The sequence below is a fragment of the Vanacampus margaritifer genome, chromosome 7 (genome assembly GCF_051991255.1).
Source record: "Vanacampus margaritifer isolate UIUO_Vmar chromosome 7, RoL_Vmar_1.0, whole genome shotgun sequence".
NCBI classification, from domain to species: Eukaryota; Metazoa; Chordata; class Actinopteri; order Syngnathiformes; family Syngnathidae; genus Vanacampus; species Vanacampus margaritifer.
The window spans coordinates 12,137,423-12,165,288 of NC_135438.1; the positions used below are offsets into that span (position 1 = coordinate 12,137,423).

General features: G+C 40.0%; 1 protein-coding gene across 4 annotated transcripts in view; it reads left to right on the forward strand.

Annotated features, from left to right (window-relative positions):
• The window catches only part of tbc1d1 (TBC1 (tre-2/USP6, BUB2, cdc16) domain family, member 1), a 39,980-nt gene extending 16,218 nt beyond the window's left edge, over positions 1–23,762 (forward strand). For 2 of the 4 annotated variants that reach the window (XM_077571223.1, XM_077571226.1), the window contains 15 exons: positions 44–175; positions 278–423; positions 2,020–2,286; positions 3,723–3,833; positions 4,643–4,750; positions 4,881–5,014; positions 9,270–9,467; positions 12,823–12,984; positions 13,596–13,754; positions 16,191–16,291; positions 16,383–16,526; positions 17,104–17,263; positions 18,730–18,899; positions 21,579–21,755; positions 22,845–23,762. In XM_077571223.1, coding sequence (XP_077427349.1) covers positions 44–175; positions 278–423; positions 2,020–2,286; positions 3,723–3,833; positions 4,643–4,750; positions 4,881–5,014; positions 9,270–9,467; positions 12,823–12,984; positions 13,596–13,754; positions 16,191–16,291; positions 16,383–16,526; positions 17,104–17,263; positions 18,730–18,899; positions 21,579–21,755; positions 22,845–23,171 — 2,496 coding nt within the window. In that variant the 3' untranslated portion in view covers positions 23,172–23,762. The remainder of the gene's footprint in view (positions 1–43; positions 176–277; positions 424–2,019; positions 2,287–3,722; positions 3,834–4,642; positions 4,751–4,880; positions 5,015–9,269; positions 9,468–12,822; positions 12,985–13,595; positions 13,755–16,190; positions 16,292–16,382; positions 16,527–17,103; positions 17,264–18,729; positions 18,900–21,578; positions 21,756–22,844) is intronic. The other 2 variants (XM_077571224.1, XM_077571225.1) reach the window with 2 other exon arrangements.
• Positions 23,763–27,866: the final 4,104 nt, after the last annotated feature.

A 27,866-nucleotide genomic window follows, 5' to 3' on the forward strand; every position in this document is an offset into this window, starting at 1 on the left:
ATTTACTTACATCTGTTCACTGCTGTTCTGTGTGCATATTTAGAATGAGGAGGAGAAGGCAGCGGCGGCCCCTCCAGTTGAGGCGCAGCAGCAAAGTAGCAGTCGACAGCGTCTTGAACAGTTTAAGAGCCGAGCGAAACGCTCGCTAACTGAGTCTTTAGAGGGTATATGGAAGGTAAGAGCATACTTTTAACTAGACTCGTTTGATAGTAGCATTGTATTTTTACACCATACAAGTAGATAGGTAGTGACATTCAAACTTTGACTGTCTTGGCAGGGAAGCAACAAGGCCGTTGCTCAGAGGGGCAACAGTGAAAGAAGCCATAGTGTATCCTCCATTTCGACTGTCAATAGCCAGGACCAGACCGGCTCTGATGGCCCCCTCGCTAACACCTCCCAATTGCGACCCACCAGCCCGCTCAGGTAAACACATCTGAATGAAGCGATGCTCACTTTTATACAGCTTCTAACCTGTTCATACTTAACTCACTTGCGCCCAAAAACGTATAAATATGCTCTATTTTAAATGTTTTAAGTGTCCCAAAGATGTATTTATATGTTTTTAATGGGGTTTTTTCATGCTAGAGCATACAGAAGGCTTTAATGCAGCCTCTCAACTGCAGAGAATGATTGAAGAAATGGTAATTACACAAACGGCCAGCAGGTGGCAGCAGAGCAAAGGAGATCAACCAAGGCCATGTTGAAAAAAAGCTAATTTACTCACAATTCTAAATAGATATGTGAATAATGATGAAAAGTAGTTATATTTAATGCTAATTGCTGCAAAAACGGCAATAGATAGAAATGTACTTTTTTCCGGAGGAAAAAAAGAGACTCTAATCTTTCTTTTGGTAGATTCCATGTTTTTATAACAGTAGAACACAAAATTCTGTGGGCCTTGCAAAATCAGTCAAAATCCAGTAAAACAGCCGGGAGTGAAGGGGGTTGCTTCAGTGAGAATGTCTGGGGGTGAATGAGTTAAGGTGTCAATGTAGCGGCTTCTCAAATATTAATAAAAGTATGACCAGCCTTGCCTTTACTCAGAGAGTAAGGGCTAGTTGAATGTGATTTAAATTAAAACATATTTCAAGATGATATTGGTTTCTCTAGATTACATGAATGTATTCTGTTTTCCTACTTTTACTGGTAATTTTGCAGTGCTTTGCAAATACTTTTTTAAGTAATCTACGCCGTGACATACAGTAACATTTGCACAGAAGGTTTTGCTTACACCTAGTGGCGAATAGTGCAAACTGATGAGAAAAAAGCTTGAGTGAGTTGTGAATTTTTGTCTGACAGGGTTCTACATTAGCAATGTTAACTATTAACTATGTGGCAGTGTCTGTCCTCCTGAAGTTTACTGACATTGCCCTGAGCAGGCCAGTACAGATTTCATAAATATGAGAAATCAACACATTATTACTTTTTATTATTTAATATTGAGAAACTTGAGTTTTATCTACTTAAATTAGTCAGTCATTGATGTTTTTATAACGCTGAACATGTTTTGTTTTTGGTGGGGGGGGTTGTTGCGCGTCATCAAATTTTGAACATAATCAAATTGTCAACATTTCTTTGCGAGCGTAAAAATGGTTTGCGAATGTCTGGCAACATTTTGCAATCTTGAACGATACCTGACGAAATACCAACGCTTGCTGCATGCGCACGCCCTTGTAATTCTGCGCCGCTCAATGAGAGACGGGCTTAAGAAATGGCTTCATTTCAAATGTTAAATATTCACTTAGTTTTTGTACTGTAAATAGATAAATAAATTAAATAATGGCATGCAAAAGTATCTACTACATAGAAGTCATATTTGCTTAAATAATACAATGATGCTAAATATGAAATAATTGAAACTTAACTGTATTATATCATGACTACACATGGGCCACCACCCAAAAAGGCCTCATGTATGGGACACGTGATACCAGAACCTTCTTTAATTCCACTAACAGAGTGCTTATCATACTGTAAACTTCAACAAATTCACATTAATAGCCTCTTCTTCCTCCTCAGGTGCCACAACTCAACAGGAGACCTGAAGCAGCTTGACCCCTTTGCCTCCCCGTCTTCCTCCCACTCCTCCTCTCGACCAGCAGACGGTCAGCCGCAGGGCTTCCGTAGACGCGCCAGCACCTTCAGCCACCCCCCTACGCCCTCCTCAGCAGACGATTCCCCGGCACGCACTTTAACCTATACGCCACAGCAGGACCCCGCGGCCGCTTCAAAACCCAAGCTTTTACGACACTACTCTGTCAGCACTGACACGCCACACCAGAGCAAGTAAGAAACACACAATCCTTTTTTGTCACCTGTGGGTGGCAGGAGGAATTAGGATTATTTGTGCATTTGCTGGATACTGTTTTGTCGCAGCATAGTTGCTAGTAGTGTCCCTCAGGTGACAACAAGGAGACAAGGCTTTTCATATCCCCTTTCACATTGACAAGAATGTTGAAATGTGATAATGTGGGTTGTTTTTCTGTGTTTGAAATGCACACTCTTCTGTTGTTTTTGCACTATTCATCAACACAACGCACTTTCCCTCTGTCATAAAAAAATTATAGTACGCAAAAAGGAAAACTTGGATCACTAAGCAACCAGTCATTCAAAATGCAGGCTTTCAAGTACATGGAAAGCTATATGTGGCAATTCCAAAATATGTTATCTGTAGGCTGTTGGGAGAATTACAAGTCAATTTGGTGACATGAAATACATTTGGCAAGATTCAACAAAAACACCTAAAATGCAAAATTTAAATACTAAGAATATGGAAACCACATTAAGCGTTAAATGCTCGTAATCTTTTCCTTGACTTCCTTCTCTCCCTTTAGTCAGTGTTCACCCAAGTTGCTGTGTACAGGCGCTCCCCTACTTACGAACGAGTTACGTTCCGAGCGATCGTTCGTAAGATGAATTTGTTCGTAAGTTGCTTCAGTGCTATATTTTGTATTATAATTTATGTTTAAAGAAAATACGTACAGTACTGTACTACGTATGTTAGAGAGAGAGAGCGAGAGACACACACAGTATGTACATGTACGTAATAAGATAAATAAAATGAAGTTTAACTTACTTTTGGAAGATGTACTCGATGCTTAAGGAGAGGAGGAAGAGGAGGATTTTATATCATGAGAGGTTCTTCGTCGTCGCTGGAATGGGCTTCAAAAGTTACTTCCTCCTCCGTAACTTCAATGTAGGAAGAAGTTGAGGGTTGAGGAGAAGAAGATGAGGGTTGATGAGTATCTTCCTTGGAGGATTTACTAGAAACTGGCCGAAAGAAGCGATCTAACGACGATTGCACAGTTTTCTTCTTTTTTCATCATAAATGATGCGGTAGCACTGTATGGCATCATTCAATTGATTTGCAACCTTTGTGCAACGTTCAATATTTGGGTCTTGCTGCTCGAAGAGTGCGATGGCTTCTTCATGGGGACAGGCGTTTCTTCCTCCTCCTCCTCGACACGTTGCTGAGCCTGGGTGAGCTCTCACAGCGCCAAGCGTCGGTATTAGCGGCGGAAAGAAGCACTACAGTACTCGGAAAAAGGCGCGCAATACAAAATCTAACTTACAGCATCTCTTTCCGAACATTTTTTGACATGCGCGCAGACATGTTCGTATGTACCGTTGTTCGTAACTCGAATGTTTGTAAGTAGGGGAGCGTCTGTACTGTCTTTGACTTCTTCTGATTTTTGACCCTCCACATTTGCACACCTTCTCAGACGTGTTCCATCCAACACCGTCCTTCCTCCCGTTCCTAACTGCTCTTCATCCTCCTCTCCTCTGCTCCCTCCTTCCTCACCTTCAACTGGAGCCAGGCTCAGTAAAAGACGGTGAGAACGTTGTGCTGCTTTCGCTCGCACTGTTGCATACAGTGTGAATTTCTGCGCTTTTATGCAACATTTTTCATGCCTTCTTCTTTACTCATTTTCTGTATGTTCATGTGAGGCCCAGTTCACACAGAGAATTGCACAAATTGGTTAGAGGATTTGCATCCGCTGGCATCTTAAAACATTAAAAAATATGTTCTTTTCACTATTATCAAACCAAAATGCAACATTCTACTAAGCATAACCTCGCTTTTGGGTGGAATCCTCACATCTCCAAAACCACTACTTTTAATTTGCTGTCATTGATTAGAATGTTATAGACACGTCGCCGCCATTGCCAGTCATGCCCACCAAAGTCTGTGGTCAAGCTGAGCCCCAGACAAGCAAATTGCTTTACAGTGATTTCCGGCCTATAAGGCGCACCTGACTATAAACCAGAACTTCGGTTTTGATTCAGCAGCTACGTGTGCATGGAATCCTGTTTTATTGGAGGGATTTATCTTTAAAGGAATTCCACATTTACATTACTGGACAAGTTAATTGATATGTATGTAAAATGAGAGCAACTAAAAACCTGAGCGGTACCGAATCGAATCATAATTGAAATCAAACCATCGATGAATCGTATCACACCCCATATATCAAGACCCGTATCGAATCATCTTTTATTGGAGAGACGCATGGCCTTAATATTTAGATATACGAGGTTTCCACTGAACAGCGACTACAACATTCTTATTGCAATGTGCCTGTGTGTGAACGGGACCTGTGTCTTTCTTTTCATCCGCTTCCACTCATACCGTCTACATCAGTCCTCTGGGTGGACTGCGTGCTCGACTCCACTCCTCATCCTCTGTTCCTAATTTTTTGAAATTTCTGGCCCCTGTCGAAGAAAACGACTGCCCAGAAACAAAGAGCAGGTACACATGTATATCAAATATCATGTACGTGTGAAGTTCCATGCTTCGTGCAGTAGGCCTCCATACATTGTTTGGTACATGTACAGTATGTGTATTTTCACAGCAGGCCATCATGTCACCTTGTTTTTAGAGATGTAGCAGCCTTTTATGTATCAAGTGCAGACTGTGAAGTTGGGGAAAGCCCTCTGCGCAGTCACCGACACTCCTGGAGGCAGCAGATCTTCCTGCGAGTGGCAACCCCGCAGAAAAACACAGATGTCAATGGTAAGAATCCTGAGCAAATGTGGAATGAAATAAAGTTCCACGTTAACAAGTCATTTCATCTATCACCAGCAAGCCATGTTTTAATAAGTAGGTTAAATGATGCAATTGCTACAAGGGCTGTCCGAGACATCAGTTCCCTGTGAAAGCTGTTTTCTTTGACAGGGCACTGCCTACAAAGGAACTGGACAATTTCATGACACAGCAGACATGATTATTATAACAATGACATTTTTTAATCGCTTCAAAGCACTACAAAGCATATACAGTAATCCTTCAACCGATGCAGTAACAGAGTCTTTCCATGTTGTGTCACTCTTTCATCTGAAATGATGTTGACATGCAGTAGGAGGAGAGGAAGGGGAGTAAAGTAGTTTTGTCCTCCTTGTTGTGAGATGATGTCGTCTATATTTTATAATTGTCACAGCCAGTACAGATTGCTTGCATATTGTCATGAACATAACGGACATTATTATTTCCTGCTGTGTTAAAAAAAAAAAGGCTAATTAATAAACCATTTCTCTAGGTTGTAAACTTTACTGATAAGTTGAGTTCTTAACAAAAGAACAAAGAGAAAGAAAGAATCACCACATTTCACCTGCTTGTTGATTTCTTTGTGAACAACCTGGTCAGCTTGGGGCTCGTCTGACTTGTATGCCTGTATTTTATTTTCTACATGCGCCGCTGGAACAGCTTGTACAGTATAGTCATGGCCAAAAGTTTTGAGAATGACACAAAGTATTGGTTTTCACAAGCTTTGCTGCTTCAGTGTTTTTAGATCTTTTTGTTAGATGTTACTATGATATACCGAAATATAATTACAGCAAGTGTCAAAGCCTTTTTATTGACAATTAAATTCAATATATGCAAAGTGTCAATATTTGCCCTGGTATGCTGTCAATTAACTTCTGGGCCACATCCTGACTGGTGGCAGCCCATTCTTGCATAATCAATGCTTGGAGTTTGTCAGAATTTGTTGGTTTTTGTTTGTCCACCCGCCTCTTGAGAATTGACCACAAGTTCTCAATGGGATTAAGGTTTGGGGAGTTTCCTAGCCATGGACCCGAAATGTTGATGTTTTTCTATTTGACCCACATTGTTATCACTTTTGCCTTATGGAATTGTTTGTCACCAAACTGTTTATGGATGGTTGGGAAAAGTTGCTCTCCAAAGAGGTTTTAGTACCATTCTTTATTCATGGCTGTGTTTTAGGCAAAATTGTGAGTGATCCCATTCCCTTGGCTGAGAAGCAACCCCACACATGAATGGTCTCAGGATGCTTTACTGTTGGCATGAAACAGGACGGATGGCAGCGCTTGCCTTTTTTTTCCAGATGCCCCAAACAATCGAAAAGGGGATTCATCAGAAAAAATTACTTTACCCCAGTCCTCAGCAGACCAATCCCTGCATCTTTTGCAGAATATCAGTCTGTCCCTGATGTTTTTCTTGGAGAGAATTGGCTTCTTTGCTGCCCTTCTTCACCTCACTGAATGCACTTAAGAAATAGTCCTGGCTGGACTTTCTTGGGCACCCCGAAGCCTTCTTCACAGCAATTGAACCTCTCTCCTTGAAGTTGCTGATGATCCGATAAATGGCAAGTATGAACTTGGCAAATAATTTCAGTTCATCTGATCACTGTGCATAACATTATTTAGTACATTCAAATTGCCATAATCAAAAATGAGATAGTAGATTTTGTGAAAATTAATATTTGTGTCATTCTCAAAACCTTTGGCCATGACATTGCCTCAACACAGCATTTAAAGAGGGGGTCATTTCATTGTCCTGAAAAGTACACCTGTGGAATTTCATATTAGTATAGTATATGCCCCACAGTCTTTTTTTTGTGTGGAAAAATGCGTGTGAAGGTGGAAAAATCTTCAATGTAATGGAGTTTGTATCAACTGCTTGGATTGGGTGTGTATTTATTTTCGCGTGTGCATACATACAGTAGATGAGCTCATGGGTGTGTCACTGTATTTGTGTGTTAGGGAGGGCGGCGGTGTCTCAAGGTCGTGTTGACTGTCCATATAGACAGCGCCAAAAGAAAAGCGCCGGCCTTGTTGACCCACTTTGCATGCTGTGCGTGTGTGTTTGTACATAAAGATGAAGTTATAAGTCGGACTGTTTATTCAAGGTTGTGTCCATCATATTAGATTTAGGATCAACACATCACTTCAAAATTTCAGATTTGAAAGCATGCAGATGGTTACCCTAACCGATCATAAACTTAAAGAGGAAGTCGACCTAAAAAATTTTTTTATTGGCAATATGTTCTATGCAGCCCCACGAGTCTCAATAGTTTTGTGGTTAATATTGTGTTGCAGTGCAGTGGAATATCATTTAAGCAGCAAAATCCAGCAATTTTTTATCAGTAGCAGAAGGCGGCCATTTTGCGACAGAAAATGACAGCAGGTGAGCTGTGATTGGTCTTTACCTGAGCCCTGAGCAACAGTGATGTCATCTTCAGTCGACAGCAAGTGGCAAAATCTTGGGAATCTGTGTCTTGTGAAGACAGTCGTTTGTGTGTGTGCGTGCGTGCACTGTGACACACACACTGCTAAGTGGTGCAGCAGTCTGTGCTTGTCTGACAAATGTGCACGCGTGTTAAGAGCCTTCTGTTTGTTTAGTGATTATGTTGAATGTTTCAAGCACATCTTTGAAAGCATCCCTGACCCTGACAGACGGTATACATCAACGTCACCCTGTGACACAAAGAACAGCATTGTTATCATTAGTATTGTGTTGATGTACACTATATGTAGGTGAAGTGTCATCCGGCTAACTGTCACGGGATGTCCTTCTTCCAGACAACACAGGGTATTTTGAGGCTTGGGTTCCACCCTGTACTTTAGGGTGGAGTCTCACAACATTTTTTTTTTTATTCTTAGTGTTGCGCCCATCTGTGTCAAAATATACATATCTATGTTTAGCTTTATTTTTTATTTTTGCTTGAGCGTCCCAAAGGGTTGAGAGAGAAAAGGGTTTGAGTATGAAAGGAGAACTTATATTAGACTTGGGCTGTCATAATGAATTTTTTTTGTGTCTTTCACCACACATATATACTGTTGGTATTGTTTGTCTTCTTGTTTCTCTTAAAGTGTCTAGACATTCTTAGACAATATTGTTATTAGTATGTCTGCTCATTTGTTACTGTTGTATTTTTATTTTATGTTTTTATCATTACTCAAATCTGTAAATCACTATTTTCATGATCACTTTTTCTTGCAGCGAGTAGTTAAAATTGTATACTAGTGTATGTACAAACAATGGAGGATAAATGCAGGTTATTCTAATTTCAAAACAATTTTTCCTCTAGGAAATAATACAAAAGTGAATTATTTTAATCAACTGTCATCATTAAACATTTACTTACTGCACAGGATGTCTTTATTAATAATATGTAACTGTTAATCATAGGATTAGATAAATTAACTGCTATTTGAAATAAGTTTTCTAGAATAAAACTATTAATCCTGACATACACAAAATGGAGAGCAATTGTTGACAAGTTCCTTTTGTCATTTCAACGCTGGTGGTTAGCCATTATGTTCTCCTCTTAATTCTATTTATGGTAGCATCTGCTTGGCAAAATGCGTTATTATTGTGTCCAATATTGATATTTCAGTTCCGATTTGATTTGATTTAGAAGTTTATTCTGATTATATAAAGTAATACATTAATTAATTATTTATTATAATAATGATAAATTCTAAAATAAATTATTTCGATTACCCGTAATCCAGTAATTTCTGGACTACAAACCGCCTTTTCTTTTTTTTTCTTGCATTCAACCCTGCAGCTTATAGTCAGGTGCGCCTTGTAGTCCAAAAATTACTGTATAAACTATTTCGATTTTATGAAATTTACTTCATTAAGTTCCATTTTGGCTTCTGTAGTTCATCACACGTTTCCTTTTTGCTATCCTAAAAACCATAGCACACATGATCACGTGTGATGTTGTAAATCATGATGAGATTTTGATTTAGGAGCTATAAATTTCTGGAAAAGTTGGTTTAACTCCACATAGTTCGAGGGACATTCAACTTTCAGCTTCCACTGTATTAACTGACAGTGTATGTAAATAAATGTGTATCTGTGAAGTCTGACCATGTGGAAAGTGTATTTGCAATTAGCACTTTTTTATTGGTCAAAAATCTAACTTTTCCCTGGTCATTCCTGCAGCAAACACCAAAATTTTTTCGAGTTGAATTGTTTTCTGGTCCTGTCTCATGCCGTAAAATCTTGTGCCTTTCAGACCGCGGAGACAGTCTAGATGGGGGTCGGTCGTGTGTGGACCAAGGTATCTGTGCAGGAAGTGTGGACTTGCCCAAGAAAGCGCTTCCGGAAGCCCGAACCCGAAGAAGCAAAGAGGAGCTGAGGGAATTATGGAGGACAGCCATCCTGCAACAAATTCTCCTGCAAAGGATGGAACGAGAGAACCAGAAACTACAGGGTGAGTCGAACGAATGAAGTGGTGTCGGGGGAGGGGGGTTGCATTTGCCTTCCACCCTTTTGACTGTATACAGACAAAACATGTTCCCGCCATATATTTGTGCACACAAGTTCATACAGCAGTCTTTATAATGTTGTGTTATATGTAACAAAGGTCTAATCAGTCTGCATTTTTTAGATGTTTGTACGATTGGTGATTAACTGTGCATTTGTGTTTTTTTTTCTTTCTTTTGTTAACCATTTAAACTCACCGTAAATAAACACCTTATAGAGAAATAGATGGGTTTTTTTATATGCTTGTTTGGTGCTTAGCACTTCCAAGGGTGCGCTAAATGCCTCACCCATTTCTTGACCTAGTTGGCTTGTATAACACACAGTTACAGTAAGTGTCACGCCCTGACTTCCTTATTGCCTACTCAGCAAGGTGTTATTATATGTGGGACAAGTGAGAGTGATGTAAGAAAATCAAATCTGATCTTTGACCACAATTTTGTTTGGCCTTTTCTTATCTCTAACACGCCAAACACAACTTGTTTAGTTGTGTTTTTTCCTTCTGTTATGTTGGGTAATTGCCTCTATGGCAGTTGTGTGTCTGCGTGGAACTTGGCTCCCTGTCGCTGTCTTCTAACCATGTTTCCACCACATATTAGTCTGTGGAATAATATTTAATTCCAGCGACAGACATCGGAACCACTAAAGTACAGTTGAGAATTTAAAGTTGAAAACAAACCGTTTGGGGAAGCTGGTTGACTTCTAATTTGTTTGTATTTCCCCACATAGGGAATAATGGAAATAATAATAAGAGTGTAAGAAAAACGTATTTGAATCTGAAAATTGGTTTGGATTTGACGAGCCGAAGTGAATTGTTTTAAAATTGTTGCATCCTAGAGTCTTATCGCACTCCATGTGCTCTATCAAGATACTTATTGACGTTGCTGATGATTAGTTTCTTTGAATTTAATGAACTTGGATGGTTTTTGAAAAGCTTTTACAGGGTGCATATTAATAAACCTGAAAAAAAGCTACAACCGTAAAATCATTATATCCTTGCATCATAAATCGAGGCTCGTATCGAATCGTCTTGTAGATTGATGCACACCCCTAGAAATGTTGCATTCAGTTGTCAATCTAATTGTGTAATGGGTGTAGTGTCAACAGTGCTTTTTGCGTCTTATCAAGGGAGGAGTTTTCCAGAGAAAGGCAGCTCTGGTATAAGAGGCGATAGGGATGTGCTGAGTTTGACCATGAACTGGGCCATAGCACAGTGAGCATTTCCTTATGGACTTGAACTTTTTTTTTTTTCACCTATCTTTATTGAGCACATGCTTTAAATTTGAAAAATTTCAAAACACACCACCAAATCAATGTCACAAATGTCATACTGTCACAAAAAAGTCTGGTCTTAAAGTTATTTTAGTTAATTTCCCTTAATGCTTTAACTAACTTAATCTCCAAAATGAACGCTTTAATTTTGACCCCACCTAATTATGACAAGTAAAGCTCACATTTCAAGAGTTTTAGAACTATATACTGTAATTTCACGATGTCACAGTTGAACATTGTCATCCACATTAAGATCGTTACAGCTGGAGTGTAACCCTATCCCAATGACATCAATATTATTTTTTTGCCAATTTTTTTGGGTGCAAGTTAACTCTTGTAATCACTTTGGTTGCTGAATAACACCTAATAATCCCTGCTTTTCCCTGGGGGGTTCTGAAGGTATTTTGGATTAGGCTGTGGCCTCTTTCGCTCCTCTTCTGCCCTGTAGTGATGAAGTCATTTTTAGCACATCTGCCGAGTTGCAGCTGGCCACACAGCGAAGACCACGGATGGAGAAAAGGAGAGCGGGAACGCAATTGACAGACAAGACGAATAGACTTTGAGCAAGAGAAGCCAGTTGAGTTTCAACATGACAACGACAAGAGAAGAATGGGGCTGTGAGTTAAGAGATTGGGGAGGCAGCCAGAGGAAGGGTGTTGTCAAAAACAGGAACAGATTAGGCCCTCTGGGTGTGCCTTCACCTTCTTTGATCTTGGCTGTTAACGGAAACTTACAAGCTGTCCATTTGTTTTTGTTTTTTTCTCTCTAAGTGTGATAGATAGTCCAGCCAGTGATTGCAAAGGCAACTTGCCCGAAAAACTCCACAGTCAAGCTGTGGCCTGGTGCATATTGGGATATGATTGATTATCTTCTTTTTATGCCTGTGGTCTATGTTGAATTCCCACTGCAGGATGTTGTAAGAGTTGTGTTTGTTTTTAAAATAGCCCTACAGTGAATAAAGGGTCATTGGTGGTAGGAAAAACATACTCCTTATCTTGCTTCAGATGTCATTTCTATGTTAGTGTTATTAGCAAAACTTTCCTCTAATATTTTCTGATATTTTTTTTTTCTTCCGAGTTGTGACTATGTGGAAGTAATTAACATTACAGTATAATGCGTTTGATGAAGTTTATTTTCTGTCACTGAGTGGACCAAAGCTAAAGACAACTGATGTACTCCTGTTACGACATTTCGAGGTTAGGACCAACAATCAGCAAAATAATATTTTCTATTTGCCTTTTGTGTTTGGACATACAGACGCTCCCCACCTTACGAACGAGTTACGTTCCGGACGATCGTTCGTAAGGTGAATTTGTTAGTAAGTTGCTTCAGTGTTATATTTTGTATTATAATTTATGTTTAAAGCCTATATAAGTATATTGAAGGTTTATATAAGTATGTTTAAGGCTTGTACAAGTAACCTGCATTGGTTTGTACTGAAAAAAACTTAATAAAATGGATAGAATACGTACAGTACTGTACTGTACTACGTATGTTAGAGAGAGAGAGCGAGACACACACACACACAGTATGTACATGTACGTAATAAGATAAATAAAATGAAGTTTAACTTACTTTTGGAAGATGTACTCGATGCTTAAGGAGATCATGGAGGAGGAGGAAGAAGAGGATTTTATATCATGAGAGATTCTTCGTCGTCGCTGGAATCGGCTTCAAAAGTTATTTCCTGCTTCATGCGGACCGGCGTTTTCTTCCTCCTCCTCCTCGCCACGTTGCTCAGCCTCCAATGAGCTCTCACAGCGCCAATTGTCGGTATTAGCGGCGGAAAGAAGCACTACACGCAATACAAAATCTAACTTACAGCATTTCTTTCCAAACATTTTTCGACATACTGTACGCGCAGAAATGTTTGTATGTACCGTTGTTCGCAACTCGAATGTTCGTAAGTAGGGGAGCATCTGTACAGCAATTTGGATTTACATTTTTTGTACATCCCACATCACAGAGGCAGATGGTTCCTGCCAAGTCACATGACTGATGTGTTTTTTTGTTTTGTGTGTTGATGTTTGCAGCTTCTGAGAGTGATTTGCAGAACAAGCGTCTCAAGCTGGACTACGAGGAAATCACTCCTTGTCTAAAGGAGGTCACGTTGGTCTGGGAGAAGATGCTGGGAACTCCTGGAAAGGCAAAGGTCAAATTTGACCACGAAACCATACATTTGTCGGTCGCACAAGGTGTGTTTGCCTTTGTATATCAGTGCTAGCTTTGCCGCTATCTGTAAATATTGACCAAAGCTTAATGTAAAATGCTCCTGACTGGAACTGTGTACTACAGCTTCTCGCCTTATCAGCTTTGGCCCTTTCCCCCCAGTGCTGCAAAGGAATCTGAGTTTACCCCGTTCGTTTTTCCCCTTTGACCTACTTGTTTTTTTCCCCCCTTTGTCTAGCAGGCATGTTTTGTACGAAGAAAGGGGAGTCCTTCGTTTGCTACTTACTTGTATTACTGAATCCTGGTTGTACAGCACCGTACAACAAATTGTAACAATTATTTCTATAGGATAGAGGAAATGTATTTTGTCGCTGTTTTTTGACCAATTGATTTACAAAATTCTCTAAGAGAATAAATGGAGAGGGAAAAGTGTGGATATTCAAAATATGTCTGAAGGAGTCTTTTTATATTGTTATGGGGAAAACACAACGTCCTTTCAATTCATAATTTTTCTCAAAACTCCAACTCAAGCAATCAAACTGACATCGGGTATTTTTTTTTTGAGAGAGGCAGAAGCTGTTGACATGGTCTCCACCAAAAGCAACTTTCAATCCAACTCTTGTTCTCCTGCCTGCAGGGGTGCCAAAGCAACATCGAGGAGAGATCTGGAAGTTCCTCTCTGAACAGTACCTGCTCAAGCAGACGGTCCCCTCTCGGCCACCGACCAATGACACGCCATACAAGGAGTTGCTCAAACAGCTCACCACGCAACAGCACGCCATCCTCATAGATTTGGGTAATGCAAATGGAACATCAGTTTTCGCGATTAGTCTGTTCCACATAGTCTGACTAAAACAGAATCATACGAAAATCAAAGCAATTTTTATTATGGGAAATAATTAGACAATAAATCAGTTGGAGACACCCAAAAATATTAACAAAAATACATTTTATAGTCAAGACAAGGGGGGCCTTTTCATCCTTCGTTTTTAATTATTTCTTGAATTGTATCATGTTTTTTATTTTCTCTATCAAATGGCTGGCACTTGTAACTTCGTGGTATTGCGTAAAAAGTGGTCCAATAGATGGCAAGGCGTATTCCACAAAACAAGCGTTTATTAACAACTCTATGCAATAACAGCAACAACTCTAATGGTCTGTTCGGCAACAGTCGGGACAGTTGGGGCAACATTGGGACTGCCGGCCTGCCAATGACAGCGGTGGGCAGCACTGGCGGCAACAAATAATTATTTTTACAGTGGATGACATAAAATGACAATGAGTCATATTATGCTTCGTTTGAGCACAACATGTAAGTATCTTTTATGTAATGTGACAAGACTAGAGGAACTTCGGTGGCTGACGTTTCTTTGAGTGCAGAAGAGTGACAGGGGCTTAGAATATGAAGATTATTACTACATTGCAAATTTAAAGAACAGCCCAGGTATGTTTCCGTTGAGGATATTATATCACGGCATGTTTAAGAACCTATCAAGAAAGTCTAATAAAATGATTTAAAATACCATAATATTATATGAAACAACAAGTACTTGGTATCGGCAATATTGGCACCAGTTTTGATCGATACCAAAATCAAAAAGTATTGCACAGCTCTAATTGGCACAACACATGTCAAAAGTCAGACCTTCAAAATAAAAGCACTCGAGTATATTATCACACTTTCTATAACCGTTTGTATTTTGAAGCCCTGAACGTTTGACATTTTTTGTATTTTGACTTTTTGTATTTTGAGGCCCTGAACTTTTGAAAGGATGCGCCAATGTTGCCCAAGTCATCGCTTGCGTTGTAGATTACGCCTTGCCCTAAATTGAATACTTTCCAAACAATTTTTAAAATGCATTGGCTGAACATGTGGGATGATGCTCACTCAACAAGCAACGTAAGCAGACTGAGTCCTGAGCAAATGTAACGGTGCATTAATTCCAAGAAATGAATAACTGAAACATGCGTTTAGTTTTGGGGAGGGTTTTGTTTGAAAACTAAGTGGAATGTATGAAAACTGGGACACAATTCTGACAAAAAGTGATTGAGAACTGAATCATGATTAAAAAAAAAAAGGCTATGGCATATGAAAACTGAGGTTTTGAGGTTCTATATGTACTTGAAATGACTTAAGCATCAGGTTCTCCTGATAACACACAAAACGAGATAATAAACGTGCCTTTAATTGACAACAAAGCAATTACTTTAACAATATTTAATATTGAGGATACAGTTTGTAAAGGGTGAATGTTTACATTAGATCAGTATTATTATAATTATATTGTACATCATGTTATAGTTTTCACATATTCACGTCAACGTCTTTGATTAATGCTATTGTGTTTTAAGGCGCTCCACCTTTCACACTTTCCACCCCAAAGCCACACAAGTGTGGTGGTATGCGCCCCACCCAATATACTTCCACACCTACACTTACACACACTGCACGCCTTGTATTGTTTTTGTACTTTAATTGCCAGTAAACATCGCAACAGTTCCCGCTAGCACATATGACTCAATATCAGATGGTGATTATGATAATGTTATTGTTACAAAATAGTTGTATATGGTGAATACATTCAAAACATAGAACTAATAGGAAGCAAGGTGACATGAGGAAGATGTACAATTTATGACTGAAAGTGCAGCCCTCCCTCACACACCTCAGATGCACAATACAAACGCTTTTCCTTCAGGCAAGGGAGGGAGTCGCGGCATAAGCAAAGCAAAAACCCCACAGCACATTCCGCACATACACGCTCACACGGTTGCCATTGTCTTTGCCGAAGTTTTGCCGTGTTTCATTGTAAGCGGAGAAGTCCTCAGCCGCAAACCGCACACACCTGCCAATTATCAGCACATGCACCTCGGGATGACTTTTAGCACTCCTCACTCCTCATTATGTTGTCTTTTTTTTTTTTCAAAAGAGACATGTCACGTCAACTGCCTTTTGAAGGAGGGGCATGCACACCGCACAAAGCCACATCCGTGCGCGTGTTTTCATGAACATGTTTGTAAGCATGATGCTGTGGAAACACGCAAAGTTAAAAGTCGGGCATCCTTGAGTATTTTTAGTTTAGCGGAAGTGATGCATGTACACACCCAAAGGTATCTGATTCGGTCTTAGATATAAATTAGGTGAAACAATGTTCACATTTTTGCTCATTGATGTAACAAACAATGTCTTGCAGCATAAGTGTTATTAGATGACTTTTGTCTCGTCTCTCAGGTCGCACATTTCCCACTCATCCCTATTTCCAAGCCCAGCTGGGGGCAGGACAACTGTCTCTGTATAATATCCTCAAGGCCTACTCGCTGCTGGACCCTGAGGTGTCGAATGGCTTTTGTACTCTTAACAGAATCAGCAACTTTTCCCCCTAATAACTGCATAAATACCACATTTATCTCATTGTTCCTATAGGTTGGATACTGCCAGGGCTTGTCCTTCATTGCTGGAGTTTTGCTGTTACACATGGGGGAAGAAGACGCCTTCAACATGCTCAAATTTCTCATGTATGATGTCGGCCTCCGCAAACAGTACAGGCCTGATATGATTATCCTGCAGGTAAAATGCACCGGCAATCCCTACTTATTTTTTCTATAATTAAGGGATTATTGGATCAATTGAGTATTTGTAATGATTCAATTGCGCAAAAGATGTGACTGCGGGTCACAGTCTACAACTATTAGCTCACACTCATCAAGCCGTTGTGGTGATCAGGTCATTGTGAGGAAAGTCTATTTATCCCATTCTGTTGCAAAAATTACAGGGATTATGGTAGTCAGTTATGAATTTTAAAAAAAAATTATAAGGTAAAGCCACACAATAACTTACGTGTGTTGCTTAGAAAAGCTAGCAACAACATAGGAACACTTGTCAAATGCCAGAGAGCTGTGTCACTTCATTTTATTGTCAGTATGGCTCGGCACTCTCAGATGTGTTAATAATTTAACAATGTTCTTAAAATTATAATAAATTACAAATTATCTATCACCTACTCTGAATTTTTATTACTGTTCACCCCTGTTTCATTACTTTCCGTATCTTACAACAACCATTCCTAAAAGTTTGCTAAACAAAAGTATCTCAGTAAAGCTACAGAAATGCGTTCAACCTGTATTTTATGTGTCCTTCCCACAAGATTCAGATGTACCAGTTGTCACGTCTGCTCCATGACTATCACCGGGATCTCTACAGCCACCTGGAAGAACAGGAGATCGGGCCCAGCCTGTACGCCACTCCGTGGTTCCTCACCGCCTTCGCCTCGCACTTCCCCCTCGGATTCGTGGCCAGAGTCTTTGGTAAGATTTATTCATCTTCACCATTAAGATGTCCGAGGTTTGAAACTTTGAATATTGGCTCAGGTCCTCATGTGTGGAGTTTGCTGGGGGTTGGGGTGCGGTGTTCTGGGTGCTTCTTCCTCACGCTCCCAAAAACATGCATGTTAGATTCTTTGAAGTCTCTAAATTGTCTATAGGTGTGGATGCGAGTGCACAGTTGTTGTTTTTTTTTAGTGTTTATTTGGTTTATATGGTATTGGTATCAAATCAAATTTTTTGAAAAATATTTCTGACACACATACCGTATACTGTCAAATCCCCTGAATACCTCCCTTTAAATAAATTAAAAAAAAATAGTCAAGGGGTGTATTATACAGGGGGTTTAATCCATCCATCCATTCATTTTCTTAACCGCTTGACCTCACAAGGGTCACGGGGGGCGCTGGAGCCTTTCCCAGCTGGCTTCAGGCAGTAGGCGGGGTACACCCTGAACTGGTTGCCAGCCAATCGCAGGACACACAGAGATAAACAACCATCCACACTCACAATCACACCTGTGGAAAATGTTTTGGCGTGTTCAATTAACCTGCCAAGCATGTCTTTGGAATGTGGGAGGAAACCGGAGTACCCGGAGAAAACCCACGCAAGCTCGTGGAGAACATGCAAACTCCACCCAGGGAGGTAGAGGCCCGGACTTGATCTCACGTCCTCTGCACTGGAAGGCGGACGTGCTAACCAGTCATCCACTATGCCGCCCAGGGGGTTTAATAAGAAAGGAAAAATGTTCACATTCTTTAGACCAGGGGTGGCCAAGTTCGGTCCTCGAGAGCCACTATCCAGCCTGTTTTTCATGTCTCCCTCCCTCAGTCCTTCAATTTATATATTGATTCAAGATAAATGGAAAACACTGAATTAAATCTATCCCATACTGTTTTGCGATGCTAAGTCATCAAACGATTAAATTATTCAACTGTAGGTCATTTGCAACCCGGTGTTTTTTTCATGTGGTCTTTTTTTTAATGCATGTAAACGGCATGACATGTTGACACCCACACTCGTGTGTCTTGTTTGTACTCTCCCTTGTTACTTCATCTCAAATTTTTTCACGCCCGACGTCTTACATGGTGCTGAGTTACTGAACGAGACTTTGTGTCTCCAAGGGCTCATCTCAGCGTGACTGTGTATTTGTGTGTGTGCGTGCATGTGTGTGCGTTGGTTTTGTATATTGGGCTCGATGCCTCCACTCCCATTTCTTTTAAATTGTTGTATGTTCTCATATAACCCTCACCACACCCTCATACATTCAAAGCATGCATTCACACACCTGCTCTGGCTAACCATATCATGCCACAAGTTTTCATCTGTGCTAAAACAAGTTGACGCCAATGAATCCATTGTTTGAAAATTAACTTATTTGTCTCCAGTCAGCCCATGTTTTGCAAGTACGGTCACGTGTTGACATTTTGTGTTTTCTTTCCTTTTGTTAGACATGTTGTTCCTCCAGGGGCCAGAAGTCATCTTCAAGGTGGCCCTGAGTCTCCTGGGGAGCCACAAGCCTCTGATCTTGCAACATGACAGCCTGGAGTCCATTGTGGACTTCATTAAGACCACACTGCCCAAACTGGGTCTGGTGCAGATGGAGAAAACCATCAATCAGGTGAGAGCGGTGAAAGCAATCACCTAACTCTTTCAGCGTTTCTCCACTCACGTCATTGAGCAATTATTTAGCTGTTGATGAATTTGTTAACAACTGAGTGTCTGCAGCAGCTAGCAAAAAAAGCTTAAAATATTTTGGCTGAAGTGAAGAAGCACTTGTGTGTGGAGGACGCTGCCACAAGCTTCTCCTCCAATTTCTTGGTTACCGTAGTGACGAGTGCCTCCTGTGCATGAAGTATGAGTGTTTACGGGAGAAGGAACGGCCGTGTTGACAGCGGTGGCTCAACTTTCAAGTGCGAGCACTTGGTGTGGTCGCTCAGCTGTGAGAGCTGCGCTTCGTCTCTTCCCTGCTCGGCGCAGGCTTGTTTGAACTTGCTGTGGCCTCAAAGCCACTTCCACCCATCCGTGGACAGGCTGCTTTTTGTAGAACATGCACTTCTTTGCTTTATTGGTCAAATTTAACAGACCCGAAGGAGGTCAGAAATAGTGGGAAAAGCACTTTTCTTTTTCCATTTTCTTGGTTGAATTTCTTGCTTCAGGTAAATAAGCACACCTTACTTACATCGAGCCTGTCTGGGTGTGGCAGTACTGCCTTTTAACGCCCGGGGCCAGGAAATCACTCCAGGGCCAAAAGCTAATATTTCGGCCAGATGTGTTGACACTGATGAGCGGGTTCTCATGGGAAACATCTTAAGGGGGAAAAAAACAACTATAATTGGGACACCTACGGTTTTAACGGCTGTTTAAAAGGTTTTGTTGGGTTAATCATGAATGTTAGTTCAAACATACCCTAACTCATGTTTAACTGCATGGCTTCTCATTTCATTTTGAATGTTTTATTTTTCTGTGAAAATTAAAATGTGGAGATAATAGACACTATATAACGTTTTTAATCATCCATCTATCATAAATTAATAACATTAGACAACGACTTTAAGACTTTAGAATCAGGTGTTCAGAACCTCAGTTACACTCTTATTGTTTTTAAAATACTCCTTCTGTTTTGAGTCATGTATGCCAATTTGGTCACAGCCAACTCAGAGTGAGACGAGGGCAAAGGTGACAAGACGAGCTGTGACAAATATGTTTAGTGCGGTGTCTGATATTTAAAAAAAAAAAAGTAGCTGCTAGCTATTGTAAACGACATAAAAACAACAGCTTTTAATAATCCAAAAGACAAAATTCTATTTCACGATTTAGAAAATGTTCGACAATTCAATTTTTTAAATGATGATATATCAAATTAATTTGATTTATTGCCCAGCTCTAATTCAATAAAATGTATACATTTTTGCCGAAGGTAGCGATTTTGACTCTATCTTCATACCGCGGTAGCGCATGTTGATGATGTCCTGGCATAGCGCATGTTCATGACGTCGTCATATCTGCGTCCTGGCCTTGCGTACAGCTTGCGCTCAGCGTAACAAATAAGAGTAAAAAACAAAACAATCACAGGTGGTTCCTGAAGCTTCATTTTCCATTTCCATCACTATATGCAACTATTTCAGAATCTTTGTGTTATATAAAACTTAGACTTGTGCTGTTTACAATGGCCACGTCATCTTCAAGTGAATACTTGCTCTAAGCCAGTTGTACCATTTTCATTTAAAGTATTAACAATATTTTTTGTTTGCACTATTTTATTACAAAGGACTATATAAACCAGTAAGCAAATCATTTATGAAAAATTTAATAAAAATGATACACTTAATTCTATATCGCGATATATACCGTTACTGTGAAGGGATGCAGTGAATTTTGGGCTATATCGCCCAGCCCTACTTTTGACCTGGTCAAACCTCCTTTTATGTATTTTATTTCCTGTGCACGGAAATACTTGTTTGGAAATAATGAAATTCAATGTTCGCCTATTGGGGGATGTAAATGGGTGTGCATTTTTCTTTTGTGTTAAATTTACTGAAGAACTGCTTGCACTCCCTGTGGTTCAATTCACAGGTGTGATTTCACATTTCTTGCCAGCAACATTACATCATGATAAAACGCCAAGCAAGAGCTGCCCTTTGTGCCTTGTAATGATGATGATGATGTGAGCTGCTGATGGGTGGAGATCATTTAGTCTCCTGCATTGACATTAGTGGTGAAGGGAGCTAGAAAAACACAGAAAGTCTTGACTGACTCATCAGATACTCCCTTAGCCATGATTTTTCCCCCTTGTGTCATTATTTTGACTAATACTTAGTGTGATGGTAATTTGTACCTTTGTATGAGTCAAACATGTTATCAGGTAGCTCCGGAAGTATGCATTGACTTTATAGTTTGAATGAAGTGGCAAGTGAGTCATGCAGTAGCTTGCAGGTAATTTCCCCCCAGAACCATCTGGTTATGTCACGTTGACTATAGGTAGCCTGATGTGTGACTCACATTTCCTCACACACTATACAGAAAGTGAGTTTCAAATATGGCGCTAGAGTGACAAAGTAGCTCAAGAAAAGCTTTTGAAATAATCGTGGAACCCTAAAAGTCAATCACAGTATATTCTTGAATGCTGTCTGACCTCTGATTTGTTTATTAAAGTAAATTTAAATTAACAGTATTGGGGTCAAACTATCGTCAGCATACACTGTTAGAAAAAAAAGCTGCGGTACGCGAAATTGTCATCACCAGCAGCTAACATTAGCAGTCCACACAACCTCTCAAACAATGTTGTGCCTGATTGCAGGTTTGTGAGATGGATCTGTCCAAGCAGCTTCAGGCGTATGACGTGGAGTACCACGTCTTGCAGGATGAGCTCCTGGACACGCCCCCGACCCTCAACCAACACCAGCGCGCTGCACAACTGGAGCGGACCAATCAGAGTCTGAGGCAGCAGAACCTTGATCTACTCGAGGAGCTGCAGGTCCATACAGAGAATATTCATTTAGCGTTTCTCTACTGTTAGGTTTGCGCCTGTCTGCATCTTTCATTTCCTACATTGTCAATAAACTATTGATGTAGAACTTTCCTAAAAAGTAGAATTTTGAGGTCGTATTATGTGCAATTGCTCCAGACTGTCCATTTTTGCCCCTAAAATTTGAGAGTACATTTTTCATTTTACTCGCTGTGCAATGTGCAAAGAGTAAATTTGCTGATTTATGTAACATTTTTCTTTCATATTTAACATGATTAATGCATTTTTTATTTTACTTTGACAAAACGGTACACAGTAAATTTCGTGGAGAAAATTTTACTCTAAAAAAGCCTATATTCAGTCCCACTCTAAACAGAGTAAACTTTACACTTGGAAGAGAGTAAAATACTTTTAAAAAAACAACAACAACAAAAACACTTAAGGTTTGAGGAACGATCCCACAACCTTCAGCATGGAAAACAGCCACTCTACCACTTGAGCTGTCAGTGTTTCCCACAGATTTAAAATATACTTGGGTGGGTGGACTCAGACATTGAGGTTTGGGGGGTGCGGTGGTGGGTTGTTTTAGGGTTAGGTTTTTTTCTCACTTCATATCGTGCATTCTAGTGAAATTTCCGACTAAAAATTGTTAACACATTACTCAGTGACACAATATTTTTTGCACTTATTTTGTATTAGAATTAAAAATAATATAAATAAAATAAGACTGTCATATCTAATGTTATGTACGGTATATCCGGTGGTGACACGTTTTTTTGTTTTTTTAATATGAAATTTTCTTGCAAACTTCTTGGGTAGTTTACTTGGGTGGACCGCCCAAATATTAACATGGTGTGGGAAACACTGGTAACTTATTGTTAGTGCATATATTGCTGGTGTGTCCAGAAGGAGACCAAAAATGAATGTAGGAGGATTCCACCTGACTCTTCAACTCTTCAGTGTTTTGTTTTTTAATATTTTACTCTCTTCCGAAGTTCCGAGTATAAAAGTTTTCTCTGTTTAGACTCGGACCAAATATATATACTGTAGTAAAATGTACTGTTTAGTAACCTCCATTCCCCCTTTTTTCCCGCCCAGGTGTCGTACGCTCGGGTGTGCAACCTTGAGAGTCGATTGGCTGCTCTGGCGCAGTCGGAGAGCAAGCTCAAGGAGCAGGTTTCTTCTTTGGAGCTGGAGAAGCAGCATTTGGCCAGCACGGCCACGCGTCTCCACAAGCTGCTCACCAGCCTGGGCATACCAACGACTGCTGATGGCCACGGACTCCCCCCGGCCGATGTGGAATTCCACGCAGCCCAAGTCGCAGCGCTGGGTACACAAGCAGGTCAGGATGATCGGACTTTGGAGTCGTCGCACCAACACGTGCCTCTCGTGGAGAAGGTAGTCAATGGGCAAGGGGAGACTTGATTCTTGTGTCCTTTTGTTTCAGCTGTTTAATTAAAACACAGCGACAAGAGAATTTTTTTCCAAACACCTTGTGTGATAAGCAAGCATGTGTTTTGACCAGCCTGTCCCAAAGATGGCACTTAGCACTTGTACTTGTGTCTGAGGCGGGCTACACAAAGCCAGCACACCGTGCAGCGATTTGTTCACAAAGATTGTGCGTATGACTGAGGAAATGAATTTCACTAGTAAAACTTTGGAAAGTTCAGAAAGGCACAAGCTAAATGAGGGTAGCTTATGCATTTCATATTGTATTTGTGTTACAAGAAGAACAAAAGTCTGTAGAGGTGCCTTCCAGTCAAATACTTTTTTTAAAAAAAGAAAAAGAAGCTTTTTATGACCTCTTGAATATGAACCTTTACTGTATTGGTGACACTGTATTCCTTCCACCAGACATGCAGCTTCAAGCCATGTATGCAAGTGTGTTAGTGCACTGGTTGCAATAATCAGTTGGAGTTACACTGTAAACGTATTTTATCCCATGCACCTGTTTTGTTTTATTTTAAGTGGTTATTACTGCCAGTCTATACTTAAATATATTCCATATCATTTCAACACATCTGAAAGCAGTTTCCTTTGTGCTTGTGTGTCAGATGCTCTCACAGGTGTCGCACATGCTTAAAGATGGTGTTTGTGTCCCTCTTGTCTAAACACGCCGAGTCACTAAACAGCATTTACTTCATATCATCATTGAATATATAACTGTATGACGCAGAGCATTTAAAGAACAAACGTGTACTTGTTTCCAGGAATTCCTCGTGGTTGAAGGGTGGGGTCCAAAGAAAAAAAAAAACATGTCAGAGCAAGTTGTCTCTGTTAAGTTTGTCGCACAACTCAACCAGCAAGAGAATACAATACAACTGGCATTGTTCGAATTTGAGGGTAACGCTCAACTCAATTTGATTTCTAGATACATTTTCAAAACAGCCGCAGCTGCTCATAAGCCTCACAAAAAATATATATATATATTATTTTCATAAAGTGAAAATAAATGTCTTCTGAATTTGACTGTGTTAACAACATTGCCAAAAATTCAAAAAGCTTCAAAAATCATAAAAATCAAGCCCTTGTCTCAGCTCTCAAATGTTGTTCTTACATTTGGAGAGAGGCAGGACTAATGGCTAATCACTAGACTTCGTTTTAGCCATGACGAAGATCTTTTTTTTTCTTCCTTTTTATTCATTCCATGGATCCCACAAGTTCACAAAAAAGCATGTATTTTAGACACAAAGAAGAAAAAAAACAAACAGGCTTAAAACCAACCAAACAACTGAACATTGTCATTATTGTTGTCATCATTTCAAACATCATCATAATCCTCAACTCAAAAACATGACACAGAACCAACATCCAAACAGAAAGCAATAAACACACAAAAAATCAAAACTTCTAAGAAAGACGGCCTTCCTGGTTCTGACGGCTCACTACTGAGGCGCACTCTTCTGGTTTGGTGGGTCAAGTTCTTCCAGATCAAACTCATGTAAGCATTCCTTTGTGGACCCCTCAATGAACTATGATCGGAATAGGGGCCTCCCAAAACTCCAGCGTATAACTGCAAAATGTCTTGCTAAGACGAAACATGCATTTTTCTGCAATTCTCTTCAAGGTTGAATACGTCAGGTTGTTGTTATTCTTTGCACAACATTTTCATCGAGGCCGGCTTCATTTTTATTTTTATTGGTTCTGTTGGACCACAATTAGAATGTATTCTTCTGTAAAAAAAATATTATTAATTATCCATGAGAGGTGTTTGGCTATCTTTATTTTCCAACTAAAGTGTGCCAACAATTTTGTTATCTGTGTAGCTACACTGTAAAAACAGCTGGGTAAAAAAATAACCCAAAATGTGTCAAAAAAGAGACTGGCTTTACCCAAATGTTGGGTTATTCGATTGACCCAAAAGATTGGGTCAAATGAAAAAAAAACCCGCATATAATTAGGTTGCCTTGTGGGTTATTCATTTAATTTGACCCAGCTTTTGGGTAAAATACCAAACAAATTATTATTATTATTATTTTTAAGTTGTTTCATTTCCGACCCCAAAAAAATGGTTGCTTTGTGGATTAAATAACCCAAAGAATTGGGTTGCTTTGTGGGTTATTCGTTTAATTTGACCCAACTTTTTGACCCAATTTAATCGGGTAATCCGATTAACGCAAAAAGTTGGATAAAATTGATAAGCCACAAAACAGGCCTTGTGGGTTGTTCATTGAATTTCACCCAACTTTATGGATAAAATCACTCAAAATGTTGGATCGGTTTATTCAATTAACCTAAAAAGATGTGTCAAATGAATAACCTACAAAACAACCCCCAAAAGGTTTTATGGAATAAACAACCCAAAGAATGGGGTTGCTTTGTGGGTTATTTATTTAATTTGCCCTAACTTTTTGACCCAATTCAATCCAGTTATTCAATTAACCCAAAAACTTGTGTCAAATGGACAACCCACACAAAACAACCCCCCAAAAACGGGATGCTTTATATGAGTTATTCATTTAATTTGACCCAACTTTTTGGGTTAAATAGTTGTCGGTCCATTCTTGACCCAAATGGAGTTATTTTTGACCCAGCTTTTTTTTTGGTGAATTTAAGTTAGTTGGTACTGAATGCACAGCACATGAAAATTGTCTTTTGTGGGTTACACATGACAAATGTGTTAACATATTTCATCTTGGATGCATGATTGATGTTGGCCTAAAGGTGATGATGAAAAGAAATGTTAAGTCTTGGCAGGGAAATGTGCGTGTGTGCGTGTCACCCAGGGCGTTTCACCACGGCTGCGTAAATGCGTGTTTCTTCATACTTGCCAGAAGTTGCAATGTCTCACATGCCCGAACTGTTAAGTTAACATGTTGTCCTTGCGTAAGATTCATTGATGCACACGTGCCGTTGGAATACAGCTACATGTGTAATCAGCGTGCTTCGTCTTTTTGACTGACATAATATGAGAACGTGAACTCGCCCCTTTAACGTTTCCTGGTTGACATGCATGTCACAGCGGCAATAATCATTTCACCTGCAAGAATTCAAATGAAAGCTTTGGAAATATATGATGAAGTCGGAAGGTCAGAGTGTGGAGAATAGTTTGAGAATTTGAGGGCAAATTTAGTTCACTTCTAGGTGTGCTCAATGTGAAATCTGAGCCTGTTTAACTGAACAAAAAGTTATTTCCTGGTCGGAATAGCAACAAGCTGATACACAGGTTAATTGTACCATCTGTTATCTAGTGGAAAAGCATTTCATTGTTCCACCTGTCCCTACATGCAGCTGGCATTGATAGATGAACAAAGGTTCATTATTCATAGTAAATAAATGTCGATTTCCGAAGCAATTAGGTGAAATTGGATTATGTCCACACTTAAGTGCTGTGGCACAGTGGTTGGGAATCATTGACAACCAGATTGACTGCAATGTGGCAACTTTTGTACGTCGTGAAACTGTAATCGGAAATTAAGCATCGAGAAAGGTTGGTGTGAGTTCAAAGTCGTTGCTGCTGTGTGAGATAAAACGACAACGAGGCCATCTCTTAACCATTGAGCAATGTCATGTGACTTTCAGCACGACACATTAACACGTGCACTTGCAAGAAGGATGCAGCTCATTTTTTTATTTTATTGTTTTTTGCCTAAGCCAATAAATAGAATTTACTGTAAAAACTGCAGACATTTTGGCTCCTGTTGCATCACTTGAGGAGAATTTGCTCTCCAGACTCTCACATCTCTGTGACATGCCAGTTTTGTAGGTCAAGATAATATTTATGAAAAACTTACATAACATGAGTATTTCTATGGCGTTAATCATGTTTTTCCCTATTGTGAACTTCCACACAGACACATGGCGGCCATTGTCATGGCGGCAAACGTTAAGCATGTGGCCCAGAGGTGGACACGCAAGCACATTGTAGTGATCTTGCTGAGTCACACACACACACACACAAATGGCCACAGGGAAGGATGAGGTTGTACACACAGTTGTGTGTGTGTGTGTCAGGGTGTTACTGTTTGTCGGGGAAGGTCAGGCGCCACAGTTTGGGCGTGACCGCCTGCGTCCTGTCAGCACATCCAGCGTCCACAGAATGTCTCTCTTTTTTTTTCTCCACCCTTCCTCAGAGCCAGGGTGTAACCAGGACTCCACTTGTCACTTATTCACATCTGTAACTAGCCAGGAAGGAGGGTGGGGGGTCTCTTTGTGTGTGTGCGTGTGTTTCACTATCCCGATGGGTCTATGAACATGAGATTTGACTCTTCATAAGCTCCCTGGTTTCCTGTGACCGATATCTGGAGCCTTATTGTGTATAAATAGTACAAATACAGTAATTATGCTTATTAGTCTAAACACGGTATTGGGATTAATATTGTGTGTTTGTGGAATATGATTTAAATCAGAAAAATCCACCTGTTTTTATCCATCTCAGGGGGCGGCCATTTTACAAACATCACATGACCAAACCCAGAAAACAGGTGAGTTATGACGGTCGTTACCAAGCTAGCGTGAACCCTTCAGCACCGTTAACACTGATATCCATTTCAGTTGACAAGTTGGGAGTACAAGACAAAATGGCCGCCCCATGAGTTGGATGAAAACCGAATACAGACGCTCCCCTACTTACGAACATTCGTGTTACGAACAACGGTACATACGAACATGTCTGCGCGC